Source organism: Lissotriton vulgaris, chromosome 6 (genome assembly GCF_964263255.1).
Source record: "Lissotriton vulgaris chromosome 6, aLisVul1.2, whole genome shotgun sequence".
Lineage (NCBI taxonomy): Eukaryota > Metazoa > Chordata > Amphibia > Caudata > Salamandridae > Lissotriton > Lissotriton vulgaris.
The window spans coordinates 909,392,413-909,411,176 of NC_141694.1; the positions used below are offsets into that span (position 1 = coordinate 909,392,413).

The following is an 18,764-nucleotide window of genomic DNA, read 5'->3' on the forward strand; positions in this document are numbered from 1 at the left end:
TGGACGCTTGTCTCTGCAGCCACGTGGACCAGGTGGTGTCTTCGACGACCAGGATGGAGGCACAAGCTGTCCCACGCAGGTTCTCGCTGTCGGCGGTGTCGGCTTCGGATTCGGAGTCAACAGGCCTTGGCAAAGGCAACCCACGCGGTGAGTGGAAACTGCGTCTGGAGTGGACCAGGAGGGTCCGGGGTGCTCCTCTTTTGGAAGGGAGCAAGGGCCAGTCTGGAGCAACTAGACCAGCAGTGAAGATTTCGCAGTTCATCGTCTAGGAGGCCACTAGCCAGCCGGCAAGTGACCAGACAACGCGTCGAGCAGCAAACAGGCAGAAGGACCCCACGCAGATCTCGTGGATGCTGGAGGGCTGGTCTTCGGTGCAGGAGCTGCTCGGAGTCTGGGCTTCTCAGTCCCCAAAGCACTTGGACGAGGTTACCTCAGAAGTCGTGCTGGAGCGAAGTGCTGCTTCTTTCAAGATGGCCGGACCCACGTGTCTCGTCGCACCCACAGATCTCAGCTGGGCTGCAGATGTAGGTAGAGGTCGGAGAGGTATGGGAATCCGGGTCTCGTCGGGCTCTGAAGTCTGGATCCTCAAGGGAAGACGACAAAGGGCAGCCGCTGGACGCTGATGGTGCCTGCTTGTGCAGGGTGGACACTCCTTGCTCACAAGGGAGATTTCTTCAGTCTTCTGTGGAGCAGAACGTCGAAGTCCAGAGTTTCTTCTTGTAAAGTTGTTCAGGATAATCTCATCTGGAATGGGACCAGCTCCTACCTTTATCCAGCTAAAGGGGGCTGCACTACGACTAGGTCCCTCCTCTGGGTGGGACCAGGAAGGGTGTGGCTACACCCCATATCCTTTGTCCGGTCTTGCGTCAGCTCTGGGGCTGGAGTGCCCCAGAAACTGGTTTAGACCGGAGTATGCACAGGGACACCTTGTGTGCCCCAGGCATGTCTCATTCCTTTCTGCCCTGTCCTATCTAATACACAAAATCCTGTCTGGGGTGGTGCTAGCACCTCCCAAGGCAGGAACCCTTTCTCCAAGCCTCCCTCGCTGGAAGGACTCCCAGCAGCAGGAGGTCAGACTTGTGTCTGTGGTGGCAGCATCCATTTTGTGATGCTGAGGCTCGAGTTAACTTTAACCGGGGTTCACAGTTACATACATGTCGTGTCCCTCTAGAAGGGTGGAATGCTACCCCCGTCGCCAGAATTGGCGAGGGGGTAGTATTCCAATTCGTATGACACCTTACTTGACATGTTTTGATAATGCTATACCAAAGTTAGCATTTGACCGTGAGGTTCATAATGCACTTAAGAGTATATGGTATAGCGTTATCATGGAACAGCTATTAAGACTTGGTTCCGCAAGCTGCAAACGGGCTCAGCTCATGCCAGAGCACAATCTCACATAATTCCAAGCACTCTGCCTTGCCTTCAGGATTGAGAAGGCCTGCTATAGGAGTGACTGATATGAATATATGTGTCCATTTTAGGGTTAGATATAGAGATACTATATCTAAAGCAAAGGGTGATTACACCACCTTGCCCCAGCTGTCGTGCAGCCAGTTGTGTCAGATTTGGATGGCCAGCCAGGGGTGGCCTAATACATGCTTCAGCCCTTGGTAGGCCCTGGGTGCACCTATGCCCTGGGTACCTAAGGTACACTGTACAGGGGCTGATAAGGTGACTCAGTATCCAATTAGATATGTACCTAGAGTACATGGAATCCATTTTACAGAGAGAGCAGTGGGCCTGGGGTCCTGAATAGCAGGGCCCCAGGTCAACTAAGTCGAAAAACCAGCAAAACACCTGGCAAAAAGTTGGGGGCAACCATAGCCAGATATCCACCTTCCTACACCTGGTACCAGTAGTTACTGGTTGTGTGCTACATGATTATTTGGTGTTTAACTATGTCCAAGGGCTTGATACTGAGCTTGCCCCCTAACCAGAGTCCCTAGCTCGGGAGGGTAGATCATCCCCCTAAGTGCAGTGTGTTTTCTGGATTCACCAGGAGGGTGGGATCCAGTGGTGGTAGCATAAATGTGTTCAGTGCATGTGTCCCCCGTCCCTGTCCTGGAGTAATGGTACCTGTGTCACGTAGTGGTCAGGTTGAGAAATCAGGGGCGGTAGAAACTGTCTTACCAGTCTGGGGAGGGGTGTGTGTGGATGAATCGTGTGTTGCACTGGACAAGTGGTGTGAGTTCTCTGGGATAGGGAGCTTGCTGAATACTTGTGGGTTCTTGTTTTGCTCAGATACCTAAGTTCTGTGTGTTAAACTTTTCCCAAGAACGTCTACAGACAGTGGAGCCTGCTTTTGATATCTGTGGTCTGTTTAGAGACAGATGTTTGGAGTTGGTAATGTTCTGGGAGGAGAGAGGCATAGGGGATGGAGTGATTCAAAAAGGAGTGGCTGAGGTGTCTTCCAGCCCAGTGGGGTGGAAGAGGTTCAGTGTAGCCCAGCTAGGTCTCGGTGTAGGGGCTCACGTCCTGTCTCAAGAGGAGAAGGAGTGGGTGGGACTGCGTGTCTCCAGGAGCCCGAAACCCAGTGTCAGGGCCTGGAATGTTTCGGAAGGGAACGTCAGGTCGGGGGCCTAGGCTGTACCAATAGGTCATTTGAGGAAGATCTCCCAGAGTGTTTGAAGAATGTGGAACATCAGTGAACAGGGTTCCAGTAGTTCTGTTGTCTGGCAGTACCGCTCCAGTTGGGAGGGTGCAGAAGTCCAGATGGAGGGGTGCGAGGGGGATAGGTTCCCCAGTGGAAGAGCCAGTGGGTCAGGGGCCAGCCAGAAGGGTTGTGTTGCCAGGGAGTGACCATGGTGATGCCACTTCTGTCCTGAGTGTCAGGCAAACTTGTACACGACACATTAGTTATGTGTCACCCTCAAGGAAGTCCTGGTGCGCCAGGCATCTGACCAAAAGGCTAGCGTCCCTAGGTTAGGGAGCCAGGTTCAGGTGTTTGCCTGTCCTGGACGGCAGGGCGACTGTAGCCAGTGTCCTGGCCGGGTTGTCTTTTAGGGGTACCCCTGTGAACACAGGTGGGGCTCATCTCAAGTGAGCCCCACCTGTGTTTCCCAGAAGGGCTGGTACAGGCCTAGCAGGGATCTTTAGGGTTCTTGGCTGAGTGTTGTGGTACTACCCTGAGAGCAGGTGGAGCCTACCTTAAGTGGAGCGACCCTGTTCTACAGTGGGAGGGTGCAGAACTCTGGAAGGGGGTCAGAGGGAGTCTGACCCCTGTACATCCGGTGAATGTGGACTCCCGATGGGAGAGTTGTGTTCTGAAGGGTGCTTCAGAAGTAGAGGTAGGGTGGGTCACTCTTGCCCGTGACTTCTGGTCAGCCTGAGGGTGCGGACCCTAGGTTGAAGGATCAGTGGTAGTTTGGAACTACACTGAGAAAGGGAGTGGAGAATGGCTATGTAGGCCAGGGGTTACCACCCCCCACTCGTGGATTGGCAGGGACCAGTGGTATCTGGGTGGCCTAGGGCCGGGTCCGAGCCGCGGACAACTAAGGAATACCAGTGGGGTAGCCTAGTTGGGCCTGTTTTTTTTTAAGTATGTGCTTGTCTTATGGATCACCGTGGCGTAGAACAGGAGGGTGTCCCTGCAGTTGCGGGCCCGCGTCCGTGTTCTATCGCCCCAAGCATGGAAGTCCATCACGGTGGAGATTGGTCTCCTCTACGTTTTGGCAGGAAGGGGGCTGTGTTGGACTTGGCCCTTCTGGCAGGTTCACCCCTAAACTTTTTGCTTTGTGTTTGTGACCCAGTGGTAGTGATTTCTGGTCTTTGCACACTTTAGCACTGTGGCGCAGTGTAAAGTGCGTGCGCACTCTGAGTGCGTGGAGTAAGGTTGGCCTGTCCTCCCATAGGAATGCCTGGGGAATGTCTCTGTCCCTGGTAGTTCCTGATGCGTGGGGTGTACAGGCTCGAGTATGGTATGTGCGGACTCGTGTGATTGAATGCTGCGAAATGATGTATGTGGCGTGTATGTGTCTAGTGTGGAAGTGGCACTTCTAGACATGGCTGTACGTGTGCTGTGAGGGTGCTGGAGTGTGATTGGCTGGAGCTGGCTGGCAAGCCTGGCTCCAGGAAGTCTGTGTGGGTCTGCCCCGGTGGTGAATGGAGAGATTAGCATGCTGATGTGAGGGGAGGAGTGCACCTGGGTCCTGAATGAGGCTGGGTTTTTCCCAAACAATGCTGGCTCCGCCCCCTGTGGTGCGACTTATGACCCTAGCCTGCCTGGTGAATGGAAAGGGTGGCTGAGGTAAACACAGTGCTCCAAAACCAGCTGCGACTGGTTCTCCCCCCACCCTGCACCTCAAGACAAAGGGAAAAGGTGTATAAAAGAGGGGCTGTGACCCCATGAAGATGTTCTTGTTCCCAACTTGAATCTCCCAGGGGCATGCTGCTGCTTGGGCCCAGGGGAAGGCTTGCCTCCCTGGGCCCTGCCCAGCCCCTGGACTGCTGAGGTCCTGGACCCCTGAAGGACTTTGTTGCTGTCTGCTTGCCCTAGCGCCTGGGAGCACTGTCATTGACCCCTAGCGCTTGAGAGCGCTTTTCGTGCACACAGCACTTGGGAGCAGGCGGCCATGAGGGACTGAGTTAGGGGTTCATTAAATGATAGTAAGGCCTCTAAAGTTGAAGGCTCAGGCTGTAAAAGTTTGGCCTTCGTTTCCACTGATTGGTGTAGTACTTCTATTGCCTCAGCATCTCTCCAAGCCAACACTGCATAAGATGCACACTCTTCTGTAATGGTCCAGTGGAAAAATTAAATTTCTTCTTCTCTTTGGGGATAAAGATACAAGCCAGCAACATTATTGTGTGGGAGCAAGTGGTCGACCTCCTCATCATAATCTTCAACGTGAAGAATATGCCCTAGACCTTGAAAAGCATCAGAATCAGAGCCAAAGAAGACCTCTACCCTCATAACATACTGCCTCAGAGGCAAGGGAACAGGAAGAAAAACATCTTCAAATGGAGGTTGCACCTTGTTGATTGCATAGTGCAGTAAGGTTCCTGAAGCCAAAGTAAGTATGGGATCAAGTACTGGCCTGTTTGGAGGCAGGGCCACACGGACATAGCCCAACTGGTGGAAATACGACTGGTGACTTAACTTAGCTTGATTTAAGGGTCTCAGAGGTATGCCAAAAACAACCTGAGCCATTACAAAAAGCCACAGCATGGCGTTCTTGAAGCTTTTTACTGCAGTATTGACAATGGCCTGAGGAACACAGGACACAGACTTCACAACTGGAATTGTGTCAAAATTGGATGTTGAGGCCAGACGGGGTCTTTCAAACGTAAATTGTCATACCTCTACCTGCAGCAGGATCATTCAGAAATTGAAAGGCTCCACTTGGTCTTCCAGGATTTTCTGAACTTTGGTTTGGATGTACCAGAGGGAGACAAGCAGGACCAGGAAAAGTCCAAAATCTTGTTCTCTGCAATATATAGTTTTGCTTTCCGGAACGTAATTGCTTTCAGATGTACTGTGGAGTATTTGCTAAATGAGTCATGCATGATGCAAAGCCACCAAAGAGACATTGTGCTGGTACATATGAAGAAAATGTCCTGTGCACACGTTTCTATGTAATGGGTTTTGGTGTAAAAACCAATTATCAACACATGAACTTGTGCAGAAATGACGGTTGGGCCTTGGAAGTTTCAGCAAAAGGCCGGATACAACAGAACGAGCAAGGAGACGTGCTGCTACCAGCTCAGCTCCCGATACGTGAGGGACGGACCCGTCCTTCATTTCCCTTTTGACCCAGAAACGCTGGTGATGTTTACGCACATCACCCAATATACTTCTAGACCGCCAATTTTGCCTTGATCATTTCATTATCGATACCCTGTCTTTCTACATACAGCCCTGACGAGTCACAATTGTACATGTTGTGACGAAACACGTGTCGGCTGGTAGAATAATCTTTGTACTGATCTGGATTGACTTATAAATCCTTTTGCTGAAACTTCCAAGGCCTCAACCGTCATTTTTGCACAAGTTCATGTGTTGATAATTGGTTTTTACACCAAAACCCATTACATAGAAACGTGTGCACGGGACATTTTCTTCATTTGTACACGTGGAATCTCATCCATACAAGTGCAGGGGTTGTTTTACTTGGGTTTGTTCTCCCCTGACCTGTTTGCACCGTATACTCAGTAATTCCGAATTTATCTTAAACACACACAAGCAAGAGCGCCATCACTTCCTGTGCATAAATCTAAACCCTTCACTGACATATTGTGCTGGTACATGCCTAGCATGCACAGTACAGTTTAAGCCCAGTTATTTATAGTGGCCGGGGAAACATTGCACACTGTTGAACAAATGTTTTGGAGAAGAAACGTTTATAAAGGGAAATAAAAATTATAGGAGCAGAGTTCGAGATCCATCAGCCTGCAGGGATAGGACCAATATGTTGGCTGTAACGACAGAGGTGCATTGAAGGTAGATGGCACCACCAGTCAGTACATAGGAGCTCCTGAAAGAGCTTCATTGTGTGTGGGGAGATTCACAAGATGAAGAATACACGGTCAGAAGAATCTATTAGATTTTTTTCCCCCATCACAAAACATACACTGGTAAGAATTTAGGTAACCCTCTAATCCCTATATCTCCTAACTGCATGCTGATACCTTGAAACATGTAGGTACGAAATTCTGAAGTAACCTTACAACAATTACCTAAACAAAAAAGCAAAGATCGGTATTCAGGCTGCTCCAAGTCTTCGGTCATGCTACCTGTGTTAGAGAAAGCCATAGTAGACCTGGCCAACTACCCCTCTCTTCTCAGCACTTTCCTTCATGAAAATCTCTAAGAAATTGTTGAACAGCTCACTAGCTTCCTACCATGCCAATAACCTACCAAAAACATTATATTCTGGTCTCTGTCAACTTCATTCGACTGAGTAAGGTCTCACATACCAATATTTCTTACTTCCAAACATCACAATCGCCTCTACTCAATACACATCCTCTCATTTTTCTGCAGAATTTAACACTTGTTCGGCATACCATTCTCACAACCCTTGCCTCCCTGGGTATGGCATAGACAGTCTATTAGCTAAATGTATATTTATTCACCTTCTTTCCAAGTTGGACCTGTGGGGCATCTGTCATAAGGTTTCTATTTTCCCTCTACTCTACATCCCTTGGAGACATTTTTAGGTCTCGTGACCTATCAATGCGCATGCACATTGATAGAGAAGCGAGACTATAGGGCTTTAAACAAACTTTAACTAACTGGCGATTTGGTGCTGTGCCCGTGGCTTTTAGGTCAATGTGCACGCGCATTTTAGGTCAATGCGCTTGCGCATCACCAAATCGCCGTCTGTTCCCTCAGCCGCACTCCTCCCACACCTTTGAAGTGAAGCTTAGCTTCACTTCAAAGGCCCCTGCTGCTTTCACACCCTCTCCGCGCTCCGCCCCCTCCCCTGCCCGCCGTGTCGCATTTCTCCTCCCCCCTCCCCACAGCAATGCCCTCAAGTGTCCGGGAGCCCCGCGTCTGTATTATATCTAGCTCTATTTTCCCAAAATACACCCGTGGAATGCAAGTGAGAGAACCGTGGAACACATCATTTTAAGCTTGACACGTCTCTGTCTCATACAAATTTCCTTTTGTGCAACAGTCTGCAATAACTCTACAGTTAAGTACAAGCATTGATTAATTAATCACTCACACACATCACGCTTTACTCCTTTGCTAGTGTTCTCGTTGTTTACATCTGAAAGAAACAGACCTTAAAACGATTGAATAATTGACAGAATCCTCAAATATTGTTAATTCCATTGAAGTCTAGTGAAAACGCTGCTCGAAGAGGAGATATGTTGCTAAAATTACCGTAACAAAATCCATCCACTCACTGTAATATTCTTAATGTAATTGTATGTGCTAGCACCAGAAGGTATGGAGTGAAATTACTTAACTTGTGAGTAAACATATTTAAGTATTGGATTTCCTTACCAGACGTTCAAGTTAGGAAGTTACAGGGCTTGATTACAAATATTGTGGGCTCCACTAATAGCAGCAGATACTAAGGGATTCCCTGAACCTGTTCCAAATGCACGGGAAAACGGACAGACACGCACCAGGACACACCACACAGACGCAGTACAAGCATTGATTAATTAATCACTCACACACATCACGTTTTACTCCTTTGCTAGTGTTCTCGTTGTTTACATCTGAAAGAAACAGACCGTAAAACGATTGAATAATTGACAGAATCCTCAAATATTGTTAATTCCATTGAAGTCTAGTGAAAACGCTGCTCGAAGATGAGATATGTTGCTAAAATTACCGCAACAAAATCCATCCACTCACTGTAATATTCTTAATGTAATTGTATGTGCTAGCACAAGAAGGTATGGAGTGAAATTACTTAACTTGTGAGTAAACATATTTAAGTATTGGATTTCCTTACCAGACGTTCAAGTTAGGAAGTTACAGGGCTGGATTACAAATATTGTGGGCTCCACTAATAGCAGCAGATACTAAGGGATTCCCTGAACCTGTTCCAAATGCACGGGAAAACGGACAGACACGCACCAGGACACACCACACAGACGCACACTGTAGGGGTTTGTCCTACCACTCACGCCTCCAGGGTCACCAGGTCACGTGGATGTTACCCACCTGTGTGCCACTGCTGTTATGTCAATAATGCCCAGCTCTGCTGATACAAGGCTTCTAGACAATATACACAACCACCCCATCCACCACCGCATCCACCATCACCACATCCACCGCATCCACCACCACCGCATCCACCACCACATCCACCATCACCACCACATCCACCATCACATCCACCACCACATCCACCATCACCTCCACATCCACCACCACCACATCCACCATCACCTCCACATCCACCACCACCGCATCCACCACCACCACCACACCCACCACCACTACATCCACCACCACATCCACTACAACCACCACCCCATCCACCACTACCACCACCACCGCATCCAACACCACCGCATCCACCACCACCACCACTCCCACCACCACTACATCCACCACCACATCCACCACAACCACCACCACCACCACCACCACATCCACCATCACCTCCACATCCACCATGACATCCACCGCCACATCCACCACCACATTCACCACATCCACGACCATCACATCCACCACCGCCACATCCACCACCACCACCACATCCACCACCACTTCCACCCCCACCGCATCCACCACCACCACCACATCCACCACAACCACCACCCCATCCACCACCACCACCGCATCCACCACCGCATCCACCACCACATCCACCACCACCGCATCCACCACCACATCCACCATCACCACCACATCCACCATCACATCCACTACCACCACCACATTCACCATCACCTCCACCACCACCACCACCACATCCACCATGACATCCACCACCACCACATCCACCGCATCCACCACCACCGCATCCACCACCACCGCATCCACCACCACTACATCCACCACCACATCCAATACAACCACCACCCCATCCACCACTACCACCACCACATCCACCACCACCTCCGCATCCACCACATCCACCGCATCCACCACCACCACATCCACCACCACCACATCCACCATCACCTCCACATCCACCATGACATCCACCACCACCACATCGTCCACCGCATCCACCACCACCGCATCCACCACCACCACCACCACCACCACACCCACCACCACTACATCCACCACCACCACCACAACCCCATCCACCACTACCACCACCACCGCATCCACCACCACATCCACCACCACATCCACCGCATCCACCACCACATCCACCGCATACACCACCACATCCACCATCACCACCACATCCACCATCACCACCACATCCACCATCACCACCACATCCACCATCACATCCACCACCACCACATCCACCACCACATCCACCATCACCTCCACATCCACCATGACATCCACCGCCACATCCACCACCACATCCACCACCATCACATCCACCACCACCACCACATCCACCACCACCACCACCACTACTTCCACCACCACCACTTCCACCACCACCGCATCCACCACCACCACATCCACCACCACCACCACCACTACATCCACCACATCCACCACAACCACCACCCCATCCACCACCACCACCGCATCCACCACCACCGCATCCACCATCACCACATCCATCACCACTGCATCCACCACATCCACCATCACCACCACATCCACCACCACCACTATATCCACCACCACAACCACCACCCCATCCACCACCACCACCGCATCCACCATCACCACATCCACGGCATCCACCACCACCGCATCTACCACCACATCCACCATCACCACCACGTCCACCATCACATCGTCCACCATCACATCCACCACCACCACATCCACCATCACCTCCACATCCACCATGATATCCACCACCACCGCATCCACCACCACCACCACACCCACCACCACTACATCCACCACCACATCCACTACAACCACCACCCCATCCACCACTACCACCACCACCGCATCCAACACCAACGCATTCATCACCACCACCGCATCCACCACCACTCCCACCACCACTACATCCACCACAACCCCATCCACCACCACCACCACCACATCCACCATCACCTCCACATCCACCATGACATCCACCGCCACATTCACCACATTCACCACATCCACCACCATCACATCCACCACCGCCACATCCACCACCACCACCACATCCACCACCACCACCACCCCCACCGCATCCACCACCACCACCGCATCCACCACCAACACCACCCCATCCACCACCACCACCGCATCCACCACCACATCCACCGCATCCACCACCACTGCATCCACCACCACATCCACCATCACATCCACCACCACCACCACATCCACCATCACCACATCCACCATCAACACCACATCCACCATCACCTCCACATCCACCATGACATCCACCACCTCCACATCCACCACCGCATCCACCACCACCGCATCCACCACCACCATTACATCCACCACCACATCCAATACAACCACCACCCCATCCACCACTACCACCACCACCACCTCCGCATCCACCGCCAACACATCCACCGCATCCACCACCACATCCACCATCACCACCACGTCCACCATGACATCCACCACCACCACCACATCCACCTTCACATCCACCATCACCTCCACATCCACCATGACATCCACCGCCACATCCACCACCACATCCACCACCGCCACATCCACCACCACCACCACATCCACCACATCCACCTCCACATCCACCATCACCTCCACATCCACCACCACATCCACCACCGCCACATCCACCACCACCACCACATCCACCACCACCACCACATCCACCACCACCACCACATCCACCACCACTTCCACCACCACCGCATCCACCACCACCACATCCACCACCACTTCCACCGCCATCGCATCCACCACCACATCCACCACATCCACCACCACATCCACCACCGCATCCACATCCACCACTTCCACCGCATTTACCACTTCCACCGCATCCACCACCACTTGAACCGCATCCACCGCCACCACATCCACCACCACCACCACATCCACATCCACATCCACCACCACCGCATCCACCACCACCACATCCACCACCACTTCCACCACCATCGCATCCACCACCCCCTCATCCACCACATCCACCACTGCATCCACATCCACCACTTCCACCGCATTTACCACTTCCACCGCATCCACCACCACTTCCACCGCATCCACCACCACCGCATCCACCACCACCACATCCACCACCACCACCACATCCACCACCACTTTCACCACATCCACAACCACCACCACCACATCCACCACCACTACCACATCCACCACCACCACCACATCCACCACCACTTCCACCACCACCGCATCCACCACCACCACAATCGCATCCACCACCCCCACATCCACCACATCCATCACCACATCCACCACTGCATCCACATCCACCACTTCCACCGCATTTACCACTTCCACCGCATCCACCACCACTTCCACCACCACCACCACATCCACCACCTCATCCACCACCTCATCCACCACCACCACATCCACCACCACCACATCCACCATACCCACCACCATCACTTCCACCACCACATCCACCACCACTTTCACCACATCCACAACCACCACCACATCCACCACCACCACATCCACCACCACATCCACCCCCACATCCACCATCACCACCACCACCACATCCACCACCACATCAACCACCACCATATCCCCCAGATCCACCACCACCACATCTACATGTGTGTGGCTCTGTGTGTGTTTAGGTGCAAATGCAATGTTCTTGGATTTTCGTCACAATAAAATACACTGAACATAATCTTCACAAAAGTTATTTACAAACGTTTAAGCTATTGCCATTATAAATTACAATAACTTTTAAGTATTAATTATTTACAAAATTAAAAGCCATTGTTATTTGTAATATCAATACATCTAAGTCACGTAAATACAACACACATTGCATTACAAATGCTATAGGTGTCACATTTGCAAAAGTTAAAACTATTGACATTGTAACTGACAAAGCTATTAATTTTGCTACTTTCAAAACCAACACATAAATAAAAAAAGTGTCATTTACAATACCAATAGCTCAAACTTTCCTAATGCGAGACCTATTGCATTTCCAATGCTTGTTCTTCTTACCACCTTCATTCACGTAACACACAGATATTCAATCTTTCACAGTCCGAGTTAGTAAATAAAATAATCATCTGGTTTATTGCCATGTGACAACGAGTGATACTTTGACCCCTGATTACTCGTCCCAGAAAGAAATGATCTACTTCCCAGCAAACTCTGCACTTATAACCTCAATCTCTACTCTCACAATAGTCTCTCTCCCAAGCACCCTTTCTTGCCAACTCAGATCATGAAAGCAGTGCAGTTTAATTTGAGTATGAGGCAGGAATCCTTTGTCTCATCTACTGCCTCACCCTCCTAAACTGAATATTAAGAAACTCAGTCCACAACTTCCCTTACTCGCAATAATTGCAGCTGAAGTCATTAACTTCATAACTACTACTCCCTTCTTCTAACAAAGCTATGTATCTACCTCTGCCCACAGATATTGAGGCAGCTGGCTCACAGCCAAATGTACTGACCATTACAAAATCCTCAAATCTGGCTTCAGTGCTCTAAAAGGAACCTCCCAATAGTTGCATCTAAATCACCTTACACCGACCCGCATCCTCAATCCTTTTTCTATCCCTTACTTCTAATGCACATCAAGATTTAGGTGGGATATTTTTGGGATGGCTCCCACATTTTACTCTGGTCTGTGGCCACACCTTACTCTGGGCTGTGTACTTTCTTATGTTCAACAGAGTGCTTAAAGCACAATTGATTTAAAAATGGCCTATCAAAGCCTAGCTCAATACATGGGAATACCAGCCACATTACTCATCATCACAAATCCACTGTTAATAAACGTTTATACTGTAAATATTTAAAATTCAAGTGGTATATTTGTCTTTAAACTCATTATGAGCTACATCACCAATATCTTTGATGCAACCATGCTCTTAAATGTATTCTATGTACTGCTTTAAACATGTACAGCATCCCTGAAAAATGGCTAAACAAACAAAATACAGCACATGGTAATAACATGCACTACACATAAACAATATTTCTCCCAAGGGATTGATCATAGAGGTTAAATTGAAACTGAAGGGACTGGGGTCAATCAAAGATGCAGACAGCTCTCAAAACACCCTTGCTTACCCATTTCGTGAAAGGCTTTTAATGCTTCACTTGTATCCAAAACTCTCAGAATAAACCACAACAGCGGTTCCGATAACTGGCATGTGGATAAGGAGCCCTAAAAAAGGATATGAAGAGTGCAAGTATTATGAACATTAATATTGTATGTAGCATATTGTGAAATGCCCACACAAGAAGTAGGTTTTATTTGACCTTTAGGTGACTATCACAATCTTATAAATATTTGAAAACTGGAGATGCACACTGTCTCTTTTTAACTTCCTTTAAGAGAATTTACCACCCCTAATTGCAAAGAATAACTTCAGAATTCTATTATTAACATTTGAAACTTATAAAGTTATGACCTTTCTATAGCACTAAATTAGAATACGCAGAACTAACATATTTTAACTATTACTACTGTAAATTATCACCATTTCTCAGTCTGAACTGGTCTAAAGGCCTGTCAGGAGAAAAACTACTCTCTAGGCTTTTCAATGAACAGGAACAAAAATAACCTTTAATTAAAGCTTTGTAATACATAGCTGTGCATTAAGTCTACCATTACCTGTAAACATAAATATGGACACTAAGAAACCACACTCAAAAGTAAACATTAACATGTTTTATCATTGAAGAGATTTTTTGTTTTGTGGTACTCTTTCACTGCCAATGTTTCTGCAGACTAAAAGAAAAGATAGATGTCACTTTTTGCCCTTGGTATGTGACATTAAGGAAGCAGATAATAATGCAACCAGCAAACAACATCATGTCACCAGAAAATACAAGAAAGCTGCAATTTATAGATTTAAATCAAGTGATTTAGTAGTGGTCTACAAAAAAAAGCACACTTCATACATTGTGCTTGACACATTGATATGTTTGTCAATCACAACAGAAGCTTGCTATGGTAAAGGCCTTAAGAACAGTATCATCAGATCACTAACATCCATCACTGCACATCGGTAGGACATGCGTCCCAAGCAGTATCTCGAAATACTTGAATTATGCAGATAGATGCATATAATACACAGCGATTTCATGATTTGTAGTTATAAAAACACCAACCCTACTCCCCACCACCACCCCATTTGCAGGTCAGATGTTGTTAAACAGGTCTTACTGCATTAATCGTGGCTAGAAATTTAAGAGAGTATTGTAAGAAAAAATACTCTGAGAATCCCTACATTAAACGTTTTAGTGGGAGAATATGAAACTATAAATAGGGGTATTTTGCTGGTAATAAACTGAAATGACATACTTTAATGCACTTATTTATATGCTCAACCTACTGCTATTTTTTCTGAATAAAGCCTTATTGATTCAGTTCAGAATTGGTAGGACAGTTAGGAAGCTTATTTCAATTATTCTAATGCATTATTCTGCCAAAGAACTCTCAGGTTCATTGTCGAATATATTAACATTTTAGAGGTTTTGACTGGCTGGAAATGCCATAGCGGAAACAGTTTATCAAATTTATATTATTCCTTGTAAGCACAGGATTTACTCTGCGGAAGAAACAAACTAACCCAGATAAAAGGGACTTAAAAAGGAGGGAGTAACAATAAGACCCTCAACAAAACAGCAAGATGTTAACCCCTTTCATGCTCATGACGGAGCGGTTCCGTAATGAGCCACGGTGGGCATGTGCTCATGACAGAACCGCTCAGTCATGGCACCCACCCATGGGAAAAGCGCTGGTGCTCCCCCCGTGGGCAGCCCATCTACACTCCCAAGCAGGGATGGTAGAGGAAGAATTTCCACTGCAATCCCCAACCCTCCCCCTCGGCGATCCTGTGACGTCAGCGCACACAGCATGCGCCAAGATCACCAGGAGCAGCTGGATGCGCTGGAAGCCATTTGCTTCCAGGGGTCCAGCAGGAAACAGGTACGTTTCTTTGTTCCAGTGGGGCGGGAGTGCAGATTTTGTTGCATCGAAGCATCGGGGGAGAGGAAAGAGTTTTTCCTCTCCCCTGATGTCTCTTTGCAGGGCATTCCTGCTGCACAATCGTGCATGGCGTTGCGATTGTGCAGCAGGAATGCCCCCACTAGGCACCAGGGATTTCTTTTTGCAGAAATGGAAGCAATCCCTTGGGAAAGGTAGCTTACAATAGGGGCACAATATTTGATTGACTTTTCTGCCCCTCCTGGGGATAGACCGGCCCAGTTTTTGGCCTTTCTGGGGGCACTAGTGGCTGAGGAGGCAGAAAACAGCCACAATCAATGAATCCAGGAGCAGAGGAGGCAGAATACCCCACTAAAATGCCAGGGATTTGTTTTTATAGTGCATGGAGGTGGTCCCGTAGGGAAGGACTTCCCCCTAATTTTTTTATACTTCTTGACTGTTTCTGGTGTAATAATAGATGAATGTTTAGCTTCGGTTTTATTGAATGTGAAAAGATTTTTGCATTTGTGCTTGATGTGTATTTTGTTATCTTGAAAGTAATTGGTCTTGTTTTCTCCGTCTAGTGGGATATCGTTGGTTTTTGCTGTGTCTCTGCAGAGTAGGCGCTGTTGAGTGTAGCTGTCTCTTGCAAGTGAATCGTATAGTTTTTGAGTATATAGATCTTTGTGATAAAGCCACTCTTTCTTTGTTTACTTATTTTGCACAGTGTTTGTTGTAATTGATTGTTTGTGAAGTCTCCTTGCTTAGTAAGGATTGTGGCCAGCCGCAGGATTACTGCTCAGCAGGTTGTTGGTATGCGTTTTGAGTCTTCCTCGGACCATGGTTCAGAGAGACTCTGCATCTGAGGCAGTGGAAGTTTTAGACAGTGAGTTTTCGATCCACGAGGAATCATCGGATGATGAAGCTACTTTCAGTGCGGATGAAGCGCCTATTTTAGAGGAGGACATTGATGTGCCGAGAGTGCAGCAAGCGGCATCTGGGCTGCAAGGTTTCCCGTTAGAAGTGCTGACCACTGGGTTGCCCCAGGCATGGTGCAGCCAGCATTGCAAGACTTTACTGGTGTTTCAGGGTGTAGAGTGGATACTGAAAACTTGTTGCCAATACATTATTTTCAGTTGTTTATGGACGATTTATTTTTGACAGAGATTGTTGAGCAGACTTATTTGTATGCTGAACAGTATTTGGGAGAAAACAGTGGCAGCCTTGGGCCCCACTCTAGAGCTACCCGGTGGACTCCCACAAATCTGGATGAGTTGAAGTTCCTGGGTTTAACTTTTTTGATGGGCTTGCGAAGGAAACCATAATTTGTCTTCATATTGGTCTACTAGTCCCTTGATGGCAACGGTTAGATTTCCAGCAGTCATGAGTCATGATAGGTATTTGCTTCTGCTTCGGATGCTGCATTCTGTTGATAATGGTTTAGCATTGCCACAAGAACACCCTGATTGTGACGGTCTTTTTGAGATTCGGTGTGCCATTGATCCCTTTGTAGATCGATTTTATGAGATCTATGCTCCAGGGAAAGAAATCGAAATGGATAAGTCTTTGGTCTTTTTGAAGGGCCGCTTGGTTTTTAGGCAATACATTCCTAGTAAGAGGGCACACTAAGGAATTAAGATGTATATGTTGTGTGACAGTAGGACTGGATAGGTCTCTAATTTCAGGGTGTACACTGGTACGGATTTCAGGATTGACTCCACTGGTTGTCTGTTCACTTTTAGAGTGACTGAGAAAATTGTGTAGGAACTTGGTAGAGGACTTTTTAACAAAGGATACCATTTATATATAGATAACCTCTAAAACGGAGTGCAGTTTTTCAGGGAATTGGCCAAAGTAAACACTGATGCTTGAAGCACAATCCGCTCTAACCGTAAAGGTTTCCCAAAATAACTTGTTTGTCAAAAATTGTGCGGGGACAGTGCAGTGCGTTGCGTAGCAAGGAATCTCTAGCTATGAAGTTTTCAGACAGGAGAGATGTCTACATGCTGACTACCATCCATGATGAAAGCACTTCACCTGTGACTGTTTGGGTTCAGGTTGCTGAAGCGGGCTAACCTGTGTGCATTTTAGACTACAATAAACAAATGGGTGATGTTGATAGAGTAGATCACAGGTTGGAACCTTACACTGCTCTTCATAAGGCTTACATTTGGTATAAGAAGTTGGCTATCGATCTTTTCCACTTGGCAACCTTTAATGCTTTTGTTGTATTTAAGGATTGTTATCTTGAGTCAAAGTTGACTTGTGCGTTTGAGGAATCTGTAATAGGCAGCCTTGTTGTAGTGGAACAGGCAAGTGTTCCTGGAGTTGGAGTGGAGGAGAATGTGGCTAGATTAAAAGATCGCCACTTTCCTGATCACATTCCTCCCATGCCTTCCAATGACTTTCCCCGTAGGAGACTAAAGTCTGTTGGCAAAGAGGTACGTGGAAGGAGACTCATATGTACTGCCCTGAGTGTCCTTCTACCCTTGCACTGTGTGTGCCTGCTTGTTTTAGAATGTGACACACGCATAACAATTTTTGGAAGCATCCATGAGTGGTAAAGTGAACTGCCTGGTCTCTATTGTTTTATATTTTTTGTTCAGTTTCAAGGTAGGTATTCGTGCAATGTATTTAGTTTCAGATTTTGTTAATAGATTTGAATCTATTTATAATTTGTTTGTGTTTTCTTTTTTGTATAAAAAAACCTTAAATGTGATAGCGGTGTGTGTAGGCTGGCGTCTGGCTGGTGGTGTGCATGGACTAGGTTTTGGCTGGCGGTGTGCGTAGACTGGTGCTTGGATGGCGGTGTGCCTGAACTGGCGTTGGCTGGCGAAGTGTGTGGACTGGCGCTCGGCTGCTGGTGTGAACGGACTGGCACTCGGCTGGTGGTGTGAAAGGACTGGTGTTTGGCTGGTAGTGTGCGTGGACTGGCGCTTGGCTGGCCGTGGGCGAGTAGTGACTTGCTGCTGGTCACTACACACACTGGTAGCCAAATGCCAGTCCACGCAATCCGTCAGCTAGTGTGGTTGCTGTGTCAGGCATGTGGGCGTGTGAAAGTGATGGTCCCTTGAAAGGCACTGTCTGCCGATGTGAGAGTTGTAATGTGATTGGCCCGCGGCT

General features: G+C 48.2%; 1 protein-coding gene across 6 annotated transcripts in view; it reads right to left on the bottom strand.

Moving 5' to 3' along the window:
• The window catches only part of BIRC6 (baculoviral IAP repeat containing 6), a 2,386,688-nt gene that overhangs the window by 844,117 nt on the left and 1,523,807 nt on the right, over window positions 1-18,764 (bottom strand). For all 6 annotated transcript variants that reach the window (XM_086926902.1, XM_086926900.1, XM_086926901.1 and 3 more), the window contains one exon: window positions 13,778-13,874. In XM_086926902.1, the coding sequence (XP_086783028.1) occupies window positions 13,778-13,874 (97 nt within the window). The remainder of the gene's footprint in view (window positions 1-13,777; window positions 13,875-18,764) is intronic.